Source organism: Meleagris gallopavo, chromosome 20, assembly GCF_905368555.1.
Source record: "Meleagris gallopavo chromosome 20, MGAL_WU_HG_1.1, whole genome shotgun sequence".
Classification (NCBI taxonomy): domain Eukaryota; kingdom Metazoa; phylum Chordata; class Aves; order Galliformes; family Phasianidae; genus Meleagris; species Meleagris gallopavo.
This window is the reverse complement of record NC_139423.1, coordinates 1867514-1883801: the sequence shown is the minus strand read 5'-3', so window position 1 is coordinate 1883801 and position 16288 is coordinate 1867514. Positions and strand designations below refer to the sequence as shown.

At 52.6% G+C, this 16288-nt stretch overlaps 1 protein-coding gene across 3 annotated transcripts in view; it reads left to right on the top strand.

Annotated features, from left to right (window-relative positions):
* The window catches only part of PIK3R5 (phosphoinositide-3-kinase regulatory subunit 5), a 49224-nt gene extending 35897 nt beyond the window's left edge, over window positions 1-13327 (top strand). For 2 of the 3 annotated variants that reach the window (XM_085240114.1, XM_085240111.1), the window contains exons 6-19: window positions 33-102; window positions 1891-2065; window positions 2875-3028; window positions 3514-3597; window positions 4333-5083; window positions 5420-5573; window positions 5740-5865; window positions 6083-6208; window positions 6873-6966; window positions 7877-7953; window positions 8476-8569; window positions 9879-9961; window positions 10189-10301; window positions 11235-13327. In XM_085240114.1, the coding sequence (XP_085096240.1) occupies window positions 33-102; window positions 1891-2065; window positions 2875-3028; window positions 3514-3597; window positions 4333-5083; window positions 5420-5573; window positions 5740-5865; window positions 6083-6208; window positions 6873-6966; window positions 7877-7953; window positions 8476-8569; window positions 9879-9961; window positions 10189-10301; window positions 11235-11376 (2243 nt within the window). In that variant the 3' untranslated portion in view covers window positions 11377-13327. The remainder of the gene's footprint in view (window positions 1-32; window positions 103-1890; window positions 2066-2874; window positions 3029-3513; window positions 3598-4332; window positions 5084-5419; window positions 5574-5739; window positions 5866-6082; window positions 6209-6872; window positions 6967-7876; window positions 7954-8475; window positions 8570-9878; window positions 9962-10188; window positions 10302-11234) is intronic. The other variant, XM_085240112.1, reaches the window with a different exon arrangement.
* Window positions 13328-16288: the final 2961 nt, after the last annotated feature.

The following is a 16288-nucleotide window of genomic DNA, read 5'->3' as shown; positions in this document are numbered from 1 at the left end:
CCAAAGCTTATGTCCTCTGCTCTCTTTCCCAGGGATTTCCTTCCAGAGATTGGTGAGGACGGAGCAGGGGCTGCCTGTGAAGAACTACCAGAGCTCCACTGTGTAAGTGCAGGTACTGCTGGCCTTGCTCCAGCATTTCCACTATCTCATGCTGTTTTGCAGCAGCAGCAGAGTTGCAGCGATCAGCATCCCAAAAGTAGTGGTGGTGACAGGGGAGGAGAGCTGGATGGCAGAGCTGAGCTGTGAAAAGGGAGGGGGAGAGTGGTTGTGACATTTCTACAACCACAGATGAGTATCTGCAGGCATCCTGTGCTGGATATCCCCAAACAGGGAGACAAATCTGGGGGCAAACAGGCAGGGAAGGCAAAGGCTTGAGCCACCAGGTCAAAGCAGAACAGGAGCAAGCTCACGCCAGTGCAGCAGTGCGGGGCTCACTGGTTCAGTCAAACCCTGCACCTTACTTGAGGGCTGAACGTTTCTTCCTGCCCTGACACCTCATTTGTAAATAGGGAAATGAGCCCAGGCAGTACGTGCCCATCCTGGCTGCAGGGACAGTCCTTTCACAGCTACCCCTGCTCAGGATGGAAAGGCTGTCCTGTTGCTTTGGCTTCTAGATGCATGCTGCACAGCTTGGGATCTGCACCAGTATCCCACCCAGCTGCACTGGTGCTGTTGTGTTGCTTTCCTGTTACAGCTGCCCTGCCCTGTGCCAGTGCAAGTGCAAGCACCTGTGGCTTGCAGTGAGGTGGCTGCATTAGCGTGAAACCCTGAAAACTTGGCACAAGGCTGTACACAAGCTGAATGTCAGGCTTTTTGAAAGCTTGTGCCCTTTGCCTGAGCTTTCTAGAACCGGTTGCACCTTGGCCCATCTTTAATTCAGAGCTGGTTTTGCACAGTTATGTGCACTGTTCACGTCCATAAATGTAAGCACACGACTACGTGCTCCCCAGGATTTGGGAATTTAAAGCCTGCTGGTCTTCATGTTGTGGTCCAGAGCAAAAAGCCTTCCAGCTGAAGGATGTGGCTCTTCTCTCCAGCAGCAGCTCCTGGAAAGCAGGCAGCCTTGCTGGTGGCAGAGCAGGAGGAGGTGAGCTGTGTGTGCAAGAGCTTCCCATGAAGCCTGCCAGCCTCATGCATTTTCCTCCAGAAGCCCTCAACAAAGAGGAAAATGTGGCTGATGCCTGCACATCTCCCTGCTGAAGTCCTTCAGATAAATTAAAGCTCTGCAGCAACTTAAAGCTCAGAAGGGATGCTCAACTCTTTACAAGGGGAGATGATAGCAGGACAAGGGGAAACGGTTTTAAGTTGAAGGAGGGAAGATTTAGATTGGATGTCAGGGGGAAGTTCTCCACTATGAGAGTGGTGAGGTGCTGGAACAGCTGCCCAGAGGGGCTGTGGATGCTCCATCCCTGGAGGTGTTCAAGGCCAGGTTGGGTGGGGCAGCCTGGTCTAGTATTAAATGTGGAGGTTGGTGGCCCTGCCTGTGGTGGGGGCAGGGAGGAAGTAAGAGTTTGATGATCCTTGAGGTCCCTTCCAACCCAGGCCATTCTGTGATTCTGTGTGATTCTGTGATGCTGTGATGTTCACCTTGCAAAAGAAGATGTTTCCTGATTTTCTGTTCCCCTCTCCATCATAAATGCTGGGTGTCCAGTTTGGACAACTGTCTGCTAGGCTGGAACCCTTCCCTGGGTTGGTGATATTGCAGATATGGCAGGAGAGATGATGCCAGGGATGCACGGAGGGGCAGGACAGAGGATTCCCACCCACCTCACAGCCACATCTGCAGCTCATGTGAGGGGACGCTGCCATCTAGCGTGAATTCAGCCAGCGTTGCACACCACCAGCGTGCCAGCCGAGCTGCCTGCTCTAATTGCCATCCCGTGTCCCCAGGACGGTGCTGCTGCTGAACCGCTCCGAGGTGCAGAGTGAGTTCCTCTCCATCGCAGAGAAGCTGAGCGGCACTGAGCCCCCCCGGCACGCCGCGCTCATCCTGCTGCTGGAGCACCTCTACCAGGTCACCTTCGGCACCCGCTGCGACCTGGGCAGCCTGCGCTGCCTCCTGAAGGTAGGCACGGCCTTTCCCTTCTCTTCTCGGGTCGGGGCTTTGGTGCTGTATGCCCAGTTGGAGAGAGGAAGAGCCCCCTGATGTGAAACGCGGCAAAAAATGTCGCTTCACCCCGGGAACTCTTTGCTCTGCTGTTTATGGGGGGTAAAAACTTGTGGTGAAATCCTGTAGGTGTGTTCAAATGCATTAAGTGACAAGGGAAGGGAGCTGGTCATCCTTTTTCCCTGGGTAGTAGTAGACCAGGCTGCCCCATCCAACCTGGCCTTGAACACCTCCAGGGATGGAGCATCCACAGCCTCTCTGGGCAGCTGTTCCAGCACCTCACCACTCTCATAGTAAAGAACTTCCCCCTGACATCCAACCTAAATCTTCCCTCATTCAATTTCCCTGGGTAAATTTCCCATGGGAATGGCTCAACGCCATCGGGGTAGGCTCAGATTAGATATGAGAAAAAACTGCTTTATTGAGAAGGTTAGACACTGGAACAGGCTTGCTAGGGAGGCAGCTGATGCCCCATGCTCTTCTGTATTTGGGAAGTATTGGGATAATGCTCTTAAAGATAAATTTTAACTTTGGGTCAGCCCCAGAGTGGTCTGATAGTTGAAGGTGATGATCTTCTGATGGTGGAACTATTCTTTCTCCTACTCTACTCCTTACTCCTCCTCTACTGTTATTCCACTCTATTCTTGGTGTATTTGTGTATGATTTGGAGGGGTGTGGAGGGAGAGAGATACAGTGATTCAGACTCCCTGACCATCCCTACAGACCTGTGCTCCCCTCCATCTCTCCCTTGGCTTTGCTCTCCCCAGGCCAAGACATTGGAAGAGCTCTCTGAGATCTACGCCAGTGCTGCTGAAGCTCAGGAGGTCGCAGCTGCCAGCAGTGACCCCGTGCTGGCCCGGGAGCGGCTGCAGAGCGTTCTGCAGGACATTGCTGGGGCAGCTGCACTTCCTATCATTGCAGGTGAGAAGTCCCTGCTCTCTTCTTGCTTCCTGGGTTCAGTGCCAGCTTGTTCCCACCGTCAGCCACGGGTTCCCCTTGTGCTGTGAGCTATGCTTGGAAGTGTGAAACCCTGTTTTGTGCAAAACTTTAACCTGGCACAATAAGAAGGGGACGGGTTTGTTTTTTTCTATTTCATCACTGCATAAGAGCCAGATGTTTTTTCTTGTCAAGCAACAATAAACCATCTCCAGCCTTTGTGGCCAAGATGAGGACGTTCAGTCAGAAAACCAGCTGTAGCAGCAATGTCTGCCTGACCTGGTGGCTCTGAGAGCCAGATGTGACTTCATGGGCTAATGACAGCATTGTTTCTCTGCGTGACGTGAGCTGCCCATATAACCAGCGTGGGGTGGGCAGCACCTCATGGCTCTGACCATTGTAGATGCCCTGTGTGGGGCTTGCAGCACGGGAAGGGTCCCCACAAGCTGACTCCTCTCCTCTTTCCACAGGAGATGCGCAGCCCCACAGGCTGCAGCCCATCCCCATCCCTACTTCGCGCTGCTACACTTACAGCTGGGACCAGGATAACTTTGGTAAGCAGAGAGGGGTCCCCATACCCATGTAAAAAGCTCCTCTCAAAGGAGTAGCAAGTGCTACAGCCCAGCTGTGCCAGAATGTTGTCCAAGAACTGAGCAAAAACCATCCCAACCCATAGAAGAGTTTTCTGTCCCAATACCCCTTGGAAACTGCATCTCTCTGGAGTAGCCACAGTTTCTGGCTGAGCAGGAGGTTTTGCTGTGCTCTCAGCCCAGCCACAGCAGTTTTTCAGGGGAAGCACAGCTTCTCTTTTTGCTGAGCTGACCTCGTTGGCTTCCCCATTCCTGGAAGACCTCTTTTGGCCCCATGAAGGTTGAGCATTCATTGCTCACCGGCTGCAGTGTGCTGAACCTGCTCTCTAGCTTGGGCTTTGTCACCTTCCTGACCTCCATTTAGTGTTTGATAATCCAAACACCTTGCATCCCTCTTCCCCTCTGATTTAACCCAGATAGGATGCAGGGTGCATTGGGAACTCTGCATGGGAAGGAAGCAAAAACCCAACCACTGTTTGTTTTTAGAGAACCCAAACAGAATGTGATGTCAAACGAGTTTTGTTTTGTCATCAAATCAGAGCGCCTTATGGAAACCTAAAAATGCTCAGGAAGAGGTTTTTAGCTCTTTGTCTGAAGCCATGCAGGGTTAGACAGAATGCTGGCCGTGCTGCCATAGGGCCGTTGCATGGGGTGCCCCTGCACTGCTCACATTTCTGATCTCCCTCCCATGCCTTTCAGATGTCCTCAATGATGTCCTCAGCAAGGAGTGCAGCGTTGTCGAGCCTGCGGCCTCAGAGAATGAGGAGGACGAGGAAGAGGAGGAGGAGGACGTGGAAACAGATGGCTGTTCCCCAGAGAGGGACTCGCTGCTGTCCCCCATCTCCTCCATTTCCAAAGACTCCGTGTACTCAGCGCTGTCAGAAGAGGGACCCAAGCACTCCCGCGTGTCCCTCTTCAGCAGCTCCAAGGACTCCATCTCAGAGCTGACAGTGGTCTCCAAGAAGTCCTTGCGGTCTTTTGTCTCCAGCCTGAAAGACTGCATGGACAGCGGGTACGCAGAGGACAGCGACGAGAGCTCTCTGGACACGATTGGGAGGCCGGAGCTGAAGATGGAGAAGACCCACCACAAATACAGACACACGCTGACCAACAAAATCTACAAACTTTTCAAGAGCAAAAGCCAGCTGGTCCTGAGGAGAGACCTGAAGGACTGTCCAGATACGGGCTCGCTCCCGCTGCGCCGTGCTGAGAGCCTGTGCCACCCCCAGGCCAAGCCCCGCATCCCGGCACGCTCCCGGCGCGCTCACTCGTTGCCGCAGCACGGGCTGGGCCAGAGGCTGCAGACCCCGCAGACCCCACAGCTGCTCAGCCTGCCCCGCCGGCCCTTCCTCAGCTATGACGAGGATGCCAAAGTGGCCACCATGCGTGTGGTGGTCTTCGGCTCCGACCGCATCTCAGGGAAAGTAGCCCGAGCCTACAGCAACCTGAGGTGAGCGGGGCAGCACGGGGACGTGGCTGTGGGACGTGGTGGGGTCCATGTCTTGATGGCTTGCTGCTGTGGTCACCGGGGTCCTGGTGTGGGGGACATCCAGCTGCTTTTGTCTGCCAGCAGGGACAGTGACTGCCAGGTGACGTTGTCATTAAGTCAATGTAGCACTGAGGTGTTCCAGCCCATTTTCTATGTGTTCCTTCCATTGCTGCCTCACTCTGAGAAGAGACAGGATCCTCCAGCTACCACTGGAGTCTAACTCTGCACATCACATCCTGCCTTGCCAGGCTGTACCGAAGGACTTTGCTCATCCAGCCCTCTCCCCGCTTCTCCTAGGCTGAAGGAGAGCACCTGCCCTACACTGACAAGGTACTTCAAGCTGCAGTTTTTCTATGTCCCCGTGAAGAGGAGCTGCCTGTTTCCAACGGCCCTGCTGATGCATCCTCCTCCATCCCCAAGCGACCTGCAGCTCCGCACCTCAGCACAGGCGGTACGTGTCCTGCTCATCCCACAGCAGGCTGGGCAGCAGCAACCCTGGTGTCTCTTCCCCCAGCCCTAAGCCAGGGAAGAAGAGACGGGGGGGGTCACCCCAGTGCCCCCCGGCTGGGGGGTAGAGCTGGGGGGCTCCAGGGTGACTCCCCCATCTCTGGTTTCAGGAGCCCACCTCGGCTGGGGCAGAGAGCAGCACCAACGACATCTCCCACTACATCGGCATGTTGGACCCATGGTACGAGCGGAACGTTCTGGGGCTGATGAACCTGCCCATGGATGTCCTGTGTCAGGTATGAACGTGTTCGCTGGGAGAGCCTGGTGTCCCCTTCCCTGAGGTACATCTGCTGAACACTGCGCCTGAAGCTGCCCAGCAGGCTGTGCTGTGTGGGCATGGGATGGAAACGGGTGTTCTGGTGGTCGGGAGGAGGGTTTCCATCCTTGAGGTGGTGGTGCTGGGCTATAGGTCCCACATATCCATCAGGGTTGTGACTCCCCTCCTCACTGCAGTCTGCCAAGCCTGAGGCTGAGCCCCAGGAGGACTCCCGGGAGCAGCTGCCCATCCTGGCCGACATGATCCTCTACTACTGCCGCTTTGCCACACGCCCCGTCCTGCTGCAGCTCTACCAGACCGAGGTAGGCAGAGGAGCTCAGCAGGGGAAAGGGGGTCCTCTGCCTGTACCACCAATGTGGAGCTCACCTGGGAGGTGGATATGGGTATGGCACAGCTGCTGTGTGCTGGTGGGGCTGAGCTTGGTCTCCTTGTATTCCCCTGGAGACCTGTGCACGTGGGCCCACGGCACTTTGGCTGATGCTCTGGCTAAGGGATCAAGGGTCTGCAGGTCCTGGCCCAACCATTCTCAACTGACACGAGCGGTTTTCCTTCCCAATACCTTTCTGCCCCACACAAGAAGGATTCCTGTCGGTGCTGGCAGATCAATCACATTGCTGGAAGTCTCTCTGGTGTTCTTTTTCCCAAACCAAACCTCTCCACATAACCCCTTCTCCATAACCTGCTGTGCAAGAAGGTTCTCCTGCTGTGAAGAAGGTTTGAATGCATTTCTGTGCTGGTGGCTTTGATGGTTCACGTGCTGATGGTCTGTTATAAAACAGTCTGAGGTGTAGCTGGAGGCAAGTGCCACCCAGTGCAATGGTTGAAACGTGTATTTTGAAAGCTGAAAGAATTTGCCCAAACTGCCCCATTTCCTGTGGAAAGAAGTGAGAGGGACAGGTTACATCCTCCAGCTCCACGGCCCTGTGAGGTCATCTCATCACCATATCTCCTCTCTCCTCCTGGCAGCTCACCTTCACAGGGGGGGAGAAGATGACCGAAGTCTTCATCCACTCCCTGGAGCTGGGTCACTCAGCGGCCACACGGGCCATCAAGGCATCAGGTCTGTGACTGTTCCTTCTTCCTTCTCCCCACTTCTGCAGCCTTGGGGTGGGTGTCCACGCACTGCTGGGCTGGAAGATGTCTGCCAGGAGGGGCTGCAGGGAGGCAGGGGGAGGGGGAGGACTTTGGCCTCAGTGTGGGCTGCAGGAGGGCTCTGAAACCAGGCTTCAGGTTCTTGCATTCCCCTTCAGGAGAGAAGCTGTGACCATACCTTGCTCCTTTTACTTCTATTAACTCTCTGAGCGTATGAGCTGTAAAGCAGTTTCAACCCTGCAGCTCGCAGGACATCTCTTGGCTAACCACTGTACTGCACCCAAGCACAGTGTCATGTTTTTAACCTGCAGCTTTTCTGACATCTCTCCTTGTCCGTCTGAACAGAGCTCACAGAGCACCCCTTCCCCCACAAACTATCAACACCCCACTCCCCCAAAGTGCTGACTTGGCCAAGCCCTCTTCCCAGTAATTCAGGAAGCCACCAACCTTCTCTGACTGATCTTTCTCTTGGGCTGTCTGGTGGAACACCACTTACCATCTGTGACAAATTACCCAGAAAAAGAAAAAAAAATACATTAAGAAGTGTCGGGCACAGCATTTCAAGGTTAATTTAATGTTGGCACAAATATGCCCTGAAAAACAGGAGCTGGGTTAGCCATGCATCCTCCTATTGCTTTGTGCCTTCTCCGGAGCGCTGGCACTGCTGCACTGCTCTCAGTTTGCAGTGCTTTGCCCTGTAACTTCTGCACTGGATGAATTGCTTTCTGGCAGCTTTTAAGCCACATTTTTCTTTCTGCTCTGCGTTCAGCAAAGCAGGATTTTTTTTTTCCCTTTTCTGTAGGTACTGAGTGTGGTGCTGCGTTAGAAGATTGGGGAGAAAAGGTCACCAGGTGACATTTGCTCCTTGTTTTGTGCAGGTCCGGGCAGCAAAAGGCTGGGCATAGACGGAGACAGAGAAGCAATCCCACTAACACTACAGATCGCCTACAGCAAGGTGAGCACGTGGGGATTGCACAGCACAAATGTGTCAGAAATCCACCTCCGTGCTGTCTCAGCTGGGGGCTGAAAGGGACAGGTACTGAGAGTGTGCTGGTGGAGCCTGAATCCAGGGCCAGCGGAGCCAAAATGAACCTGATGTTCTGTTCAACTTACTGGCTAGTTGGTGGTGGCTTTCCACTCCTGGGAAGCCCAAGATAATAAGGAATGTGCAGCCAGCTCCCATAGCTTTGATGCGTGCTAGGTGCCAGTTTATGTCAGTGGACACTGCTTCCAGAGAGCAATCTCCTGCTGCTCACAGCAGTTCTATTTTTGTGGTTTCTCTGTAATTATTTGGTGTTACCTCTGACCAATTTTTTGTAATTCCAAGACCAAACAAATTGTAATGCCTACTCAAAGTTTGCCTGTTCAGCTCCAGGGAAACCCAGGTGTGGGTCAGCCCAGCCATAGGGGGTAGAAGTGGGAGGCAGGGTAGCAGCCTGAAGGATGGCATCTCACGTGCTTCAGTTTGTCCCTGCAGACAGCCATCAGTGGAAGGAGTCAGTGGAACGATGTTGAGAAGGTCTGCACATCTGTTAACCTCAGCAAAGCCTGCAAGAAGTACGAAGAGCTGGGTGGGTACAGCTGGGCTTTGGGACTCGGGGTGGGAAGCAATGGGAGGGAATGGTGGAGTGAGATGACAGCATGGCTCCTCCGGGCAGAGCAAAGCAGGGATGTGTGACAGCAGAAAACACCTGGGAGGTGCCTGTTGTTCCCTGGGGCAAGAGATAGGGCAACATTTGGCTCTCCTTTGCACCACGCCAGGGTTGAAGGACGTTTGATTTCCCATTATCCTTTAGCATCAAGCTAGGGGAGTCTGTTGCATTGGGTTGCCCATTAGGAAGAGGTTAAATAAAGAACTGAGAGAAGAAGTGCTTGTGCTGGGTCCTGCCATCGCAGCAGCAATGCCCTGCAGCCAGCTTTCTGCAGGCTCTCACTGCAGCTCAGTTTCCTTCCTGCCTGCCATGTGGGTTTGTTTCATAATTACCTTTTTTTTCAGTTCAGGTTGCTGGGGGGTACAAATAAGGCTTTGAAGCTTTTAAAGGCAGCGAGACTTTTAGTCTGTTAGCTTGCTGATGTAAAAGCAACATCTTCTCATTCTTGCTTGAGCTCTGCTATTTTGACAAGTAGACACACAGTTCTGAGCAAACAGGGTTTTTTTAGATCCTCTTTCCTTGTGTGCTTTTTGTCTGGCAGATTTGTATTTGTGAGCAGAGCAGTCAGGTCAAATAGGTGGTCTACCAACTAGGAGATAGCTCCTATGTGCCCCACGGAGCTCCACCTAAATCTCCATTCCTCCTGTTGGTGCTCCATCTGATAAGTCCTGCAGACAACCCTGGAAATACTCCAGCAGGAGTTAGTTGTTCATCTCTGTGTGCTTGGAATTGGGTGTTTCTGTGCGAGTTCAGGAGCTTTGCTTTGTGCACTGGCTTTGTTTCAGGGCATGGCTTCATCTCAGTGCTTGGGGAGAAGCTTCTCTTTCGTGAATCTCCTTCCTTCCAAATAAACCTGGTCTCCTGAGGGTCTCTGTGTTTTCACACGCAGCGGTTTGGCCACAGGATGTCACTGTAATTCCAGACAAGCAAGAGCATTTCCAAGCAGACTGCAGGAAGGGCCATGCTGGGAGAGCTCATGATGCTGGGGCCATTACTTTTCTCCTGTTTAGGGGCTAAGATATTTACATGTTCTTTGCTGCTGGAAGATAATCCCTGTCTCTCTCATTGCTTTTCTATCATGCAAGTAGGAAAGCTACAACTATGCTGTATTTCCCTGCAAGTGGAGTCTTGCTGGGACCCACTTGCTTCGGGATGTGTTGTTGGGCAGGGGTATCAGCTGAGTTCTTACCAGGATCCCCAGGTGATAACAGTCCCCTTTTTGTTACAGCTTCAAAGACAGAGTGTCTCAACTTGACCATGACGGAGGTGGTTAAAAGGCAAAACTCCAAATCCAAAAAAAGTTTCAATCAGGTAACTCAAATCATGGTGCTTTTACATTTGGTAACAGGAGCTCCTCAGATGGGAGGGAAGCAGGGCAAGAAGTGGAGTCTGAGATCTGTGGAGCTGTCAGTAACTCCTTGGGGAATCCAGTTTGTGTTGGCCACCGGCCCCAGCTTTGGGGTGCCCTGCTCCCCTTCCCTGCACAGGGTTAATGCACAGAGCTGTCAGATCCCTCACTTGGATTCCTTTTCTATCAGCAGCTCAGCGTGTCCCAGATTAAGGTAGACAAGGTCCAGATTATCGGTGTCCAGTCCTCCTTCGCCGTGTGCCTGGATCAGGATGAGCAGAAGATCCTGCAGAGTGTAACCAGGTAAGATCTGCAACGTGGCACCAACCTCCCAGGATGGTGCATCGTCTGTGTAAGGACTTCTCCACAGAGTATAGGTGACCAAGAGGGACAAGGTCCTGATCACCATGGTGTACCAGTGCCAGATGCCCAAGCTGGTGTGACATATCTTCAAGCTCTGTAGTGCAGTTGTGTTCACATGGGATCCTGCTCATATCCCCAAAGCATTTTACCTTTTATGACTGCCACAGTCTAGAGGGTGATCTCTACTCAGCTGTTGAGCTCCTTGAAGAGCTTTTCCAGCAAGACCAGTCATGCATTCTAAATGGGTACTTGGAGAGCATTAGGTGTATATGAGCAGAGCCTTCAACTTCTTAATCTCACGGGAGTCCTCCATCACCTCTGACATGCCTATTCATCTCCTACTCACGATTTTCATGGCAGAGACTGGGGTAGAGGGTGCAAAAATTGTTTATTTGACTGTTCTTCCATCCATTGTGTCCAGCTGGCTCCCTGGGGACGGGATTTGTAAACTCACTGTGCTTCCATGGGCACAAAGAGATCAAACCAGTTGACCCACTGGAAAAAAGATTTCAGATGTTGTTTCATTTCCTAAAGAAAAGTTTCTTAGTTAACTTGTTTGCTGTGGAACCCAAGGGACTAATGTGAGAGTACAGTGCAGGAAACGTACAAGGAGTTATTTCCATTTCCCCAGAGTAGCAGAGGTGCAGAAATTCTCATTTTCTCTAGTGAGCCTCAGAACTGGCTCTGTATGGAGCCTTCTGCTCTGGATCCCAACCTGAGCCAGCTTATAGGACCTGAACCCTAACACTCAAACCCCAGTCCTGTTAAAAGACTGCACTGATTGCTGTTTGCAAAGTTTCTGCTGCACACCATGACTGTGATTCTCAGCCACACACCCGACGTACATCTTGGTTTCTTTTTGCTCCCTCACAGGTGTGAGATCTCCGTGTGCTACAGACCAAGGGACAGTGATCCTCTTGCACTGAGAAGGTCCTCTTTGACTCCCGAGGACCCCTCTGAGTTTCATTCTCTCCTGTGTTTACCCATTTCCACCTTCAGTGGAGCGTTGCCATAGAAGACCCCCATGCTCTCATTGGACCAGACATGCATCCAACACCAAAATGAAGCTGTCCTGCTGGAGACCAGCCACTTTTGTCCAAGACATCCTGCAGTCTGAAACCATAGTGTGGTGATTGAACTGCTCCTGATGTGAGCTTTGCCCATCCTTGGGAAATGATGTTAGTGTCAGGCTCTGGTACAGCTCAGGATTCCTTGGGAGAAAAGTGAGATCTCCACCTGGTTCAGCAGGCTGCCAACACCAAATTGAGAGGACAAGGCAAGGACAGCGACGTTTTCCTGCCAGCAAATGGTGCTGTGGCCATACTTAGTGACTGCAAAGCCCATGTGATGCTGGGGAGAATGCATTCTGGAAAGTGAATGTCTTTGGCTGAGTGGTGGTAGGTGGGGCAGATGCATGTGGAGTTGAAAACCACCCAGCCAATGTTCTGATGACATTTCACTTGCAATAAGCCAGTGATGCTGGGGATGGTTCTCTGGGGATAGGGACAGGTTTTCTCAGGGTTTGCTTTAAATTATGAGAGATGGGTGCAGAGAAACAGCACAATGCAGAATGACCCAGCTGGGGCCCAGAAAGAGCCCAATATGAATTATGGACTGCTCTTTGTGTTCCAGTGAATCCAGTGCAATAGGCCATACCAGGGCATGGGCAGCTCATCACACATACGTGTTGGCTGTAAATCCAGGACCTGCAGGAGATAACCTTCCACTTCTTGCAGAGTTTCAAAATTCAGCCAGGAGGGAGATGGAGGTGCTGTTTAGCTGGTGTTCTTGCATCCTGCTCACCAGTGCATGAGTGCTAGAGACATCCCAGAGGCTGAATGCGCTATAGGTGCTTGAGATAGAGCATAAACCATGCTCGTGCTTATAGGACGGAGGGGAGTACTGGGTAAAGTGCTAGGATTGCCTTGCCTCACCTCAGGGGGTGGCTTTGGTAGAGAAGGACCCAGCACCAATAACACTAGTGATGCTTGCAGGCAGTGATAGGCTCTGAGATCCCCTCTCCCATGCAAAGAGAGGTTCCCCCCCCTTCTTTCCCTCTGTGAGGCCTCAGGTACAGAAATTTGCAATAGTTGGGAGCTTTTGAAGTATTTTGACCCCAGGAACAATAAATGAGGCTAGAAGTGCCTTGCTTGGTTTCACAACCCTCAGGCTATTTCTCGTTAGCTGGTGGTTGCACTAACGATAGCTGGCAGAAGAGCACGCTGCCTGTTGCAGGCTGGGAGTATGGCAGCACCAAGGATGTGCTCCCTAGGAAGCATCTGGAAGGGACCTCCATCCTGCTGAGGCTGCGGGGCTCAGCCACGGTGAGCTTTGCTCCATCTGGGTCCTCCAGCAAATGGGGCCTGGGCAGCCCTTGGCACTAATGGGAGTGAGACTGGGCTCTGTCCCAAGGCCTGTGGGCACAGCAGCTGTGTTCCCCTTGGTGGTGACATTGGAGCATTTTAAGTGTCCAGCAGGCTCCAAGGACCGGGATCAGATTTTAAACAAGTTTACCCATTGACTTTTCACATTTCCCAGACAGGTTTGTGTGCGTTGTTTCAAATAGGGCTGAAATTTGACAGCTGTTTTTTTTCTTTAGTTGTTGTTCAATTCATTAAAATAGCACCTTATCCTGTCAAAACAGTGCTATTTGTGATCCCTATATCCGTGGCTAAATATATTCCTGCTGCTGTCGGTGGTGCAAAGCTCTTTGGTCTCAGCTGGCCCTACAGAGCTACAGGAGAAGGGGAGGAAAAACAAGCACACCCTCTGGGGACTCGTAATCCTGGCTCATTTTTTGACCTCTGATGCTTTCTGGAAATGAAAAGAAGGAAGTGGAAGGTCCTTGTACATATATGTGCAGCCTTACCAAACCTGTGTCACGTTTGTGCTGATCTGTAAAATAGCGTTTAAAGGACTTTTAAAGTAACTGTAAGATATTAAAGGAGGATTTATTTCGAGTACAAGCATGGTGTTTGTGTCAGTGTTCCCCAGCAGGAGGAAGGCACAGCTCGGTATCTGTGCACAGAGGGCACCCAGTGCTTTGCAGAGCACTGATCTGAGGGCAGGAAAAAGCCCGTCGGGTCGTCCTGGCTGTGAGCTGGGTGCCAGAGGGCACGGAATCGAGACCTGCAGCAGCGAATTGAGCTCAAAAGCAAGTCTCAGTGCTGTAACTCCCACATCAGCTTTGTTCTGGTTAAGGAGAGAAGCTTGCAGAGCTTGTGTGTGTGAGATCTGTGTGTGTGCCTTTCTCTTCCTGAAGTGCATTCAAGGCTGAGCTGGTAGGGGTGAGGATCAGGGTGTTGTACAGACAAAAGAACCCCAACCCACCCATCAAGTGGGCTGAGCTGGTGCTGGGGTGGGTGCTGTGGGTCACGTCCCAGGTGCAGGGACTTGCCCATAGGCGTGTGCGGCTCAGCACCTCTGATCCCTTCCTCGTGCTCACCTGCTGTGTGTTGGCAGTGCCAGTGCAAAAGCTTCCCCTTGCACCTTCCTGGTAGAAGTCCCAGCCCAGCAGTGCTGTGCCCCCCATTCTGTGTGCGTCCATCGCTGCAGCTCAGGTGTCCTTCAGCCCAGCTGGGCTCCCTGCCCACACTCCTGTGTCACCCTCTGCCACTGCTTGACCTCGCAGGGGTTCACCAACACAATTCACATCTTTTCAGGAGGAAAAAGGAGAAGCAGAGGTGAGGCACAGGGCCCGGCTCCCTGCCCTGCTTCCCTCCTGGACTGCTGGTTTCCAAAGCATGGTTCAGCGTAATGCTTTCAAGGAGTTGCAGGTAGAACAGAGTGGAAGTCTGCTGTGAGTTTTGCTCATTTCTGAAGGGTTTTGGCTGGTGCTGAGGTCTGAGAAGGGCAGGTGACTCCTGTGTGCCTCGGGATCACTCTGTTCAGGATTGGTGAGAGCGGAGCTGGGAAGCAGAATGCCAGAGGAGGCTGATGCTCACCTGGCAGTGCCTGCTGCTCCGGTGTCCTTATCTCACTTGTGCTAATTAATGATCAATTAAAGGTTCATGAGGCTCCCAGTGCCTGGATGAAGAACAGTTTTCCAATAGGGAAAATTCACTCGAGAAGAGGAACAATGTGCCAACGACACAAAGATGCATAAGGATCAGTGCTCAGACACAGCCCACGTGTCAGTGCTCGCTGTGAGCACAATTCGCTCCTTGCTGATCCCTCTAAGCTCCTGGCTTAGGAACCTGGGGGCTCTCAGAAGCGGTCAGACCTGGAGTGGCAGCAACCTGGCAGAGGACACAGCTGCTTTCCTTGCTGGTGAGATGTGCTCAATTTGCTGTGCCTGTGCACTGACTGCAGTGTCTTTCCAGAAGGGCTGTCTGAACCGCAGGCTGAGGCACTGCCCCTGGAGCCAGAGATGTGAGGACAGATCTGTCTGCAGAGCCAGGGCTTGGGCACTGCCTCACTCTGAAAGAGCCTCTTCCTGTACAACAGTGCCTTTCTTTCCCATAGTTGGTTTCTGTGTTGACTTATAACCAACCATGGCTCTAAGCCACCTGAGAACAGGACGCTCTTGTGAGAGGTTCCTCGAAGAAACTGCACAAAGCTCAGCCCATTGGGAACCTCCCTGCCCAGGAACCCAGCTGAAATGTGATCCCAAAGCAGTTTTGCTTCTGTTTTCGGGGCAGTTTTAATGGGGCACAGGGCACTGTCACCAACAAGAAGCAATGGGGTAGCTCCAGCTACCTTCTTTAGCACATGGTCCCCAGGAGGTGATGTGAGGGACGAAGGAAGGGGCAGCACCTATATGTGCACACCTGCAGCCCATCGTGAGCCCCTTCCCATGCAGCAGGGTGACCCATGATGTGACCCTCCAAGATGTGATGTGCTGGGGCTGACATGAGCACCTGAGACCACGTGATAGCAAGGATTCTTCCTCTGCTTAACTTCACAGCCATCACAGGAGGAAATACGTGCCAATCTTCAGTTTGGAGCCAAATTCTGCCCCTCTTAGAGCCATCTGTGCTATATCATGGCTGAAGCCTGCGTGCCGCCGAGGCACCTCTGCACACAGATGTGCTTGCTGTGTTGTAAGTGCTGATGTGGGCAGAAGGGTTGCACTGAGCTCCCTGCTGCAGGTTTGGGAACAGCTCCCCGTGCTTTAGGGTAAAAGAGTGGGTGGGTCTGTGTGCAGCACCAGTCTGTTACTCAAGCAGACCTGCCCAAGTGTATCACTGAGCACAGCAGTGCCACACCGACACGGTCCGCTTGTCAACACATGGCCGTACCCAGCAGGTAGCTGCATGCTCTTTGTGTCAAGTTTCTATTCCAACAGACACGTGAAAAACAAAAGCACCCCCCGCAGCCGGGCCCTGCACACACGTGCAGCTCTGAATGGAGGTTTCACTCCAGCATACAACTCAAGGTCCTTCCAGGGCTGTGCTCACCCCGTGCTGCTCAGGTACCGGCCGCTCAGGGTGGTTGCTGGGCAATTTCAGAGTTCCCCATATTGTGGGGGCTTTATTCCTCCTCTGTGGCTTTCTCCCATCTTCCTTCCTCCCCCAGTTCTCCACCCCTGGCTTTAAAAAGGACGAGGGATGGAGCAGCACTGATGGGGGGTAAGGAAATGGCAGTGCCACTGCCAGGAGGGTGCAAACCAACCCTTTGCAAGGACCTGGAAACAATAGGGAAATGAGGGATCTCTTGGGAGCAAAGCACATTACACCCATGCTGTTTAGGGAGGGGGAGAAAGGCTGCTGTGTAACTGTGGTGCTTCCCATGTTCTCATGAATGAGACGGATGATGGAGCAGATGACACCTGAATTATTTTCATAGGTGAGGCTGAGCAGAGGAGGAAAGTGCCTGGGTAGGAAAATCAGAATTTAAAGGTAGTATCCTTATATATCCATAGAGTGCAGTGCAGAGGGGGCCAGCACGTGGGGCTGAGGGGCGGTGGGGACGTGGGGATGCTGGGA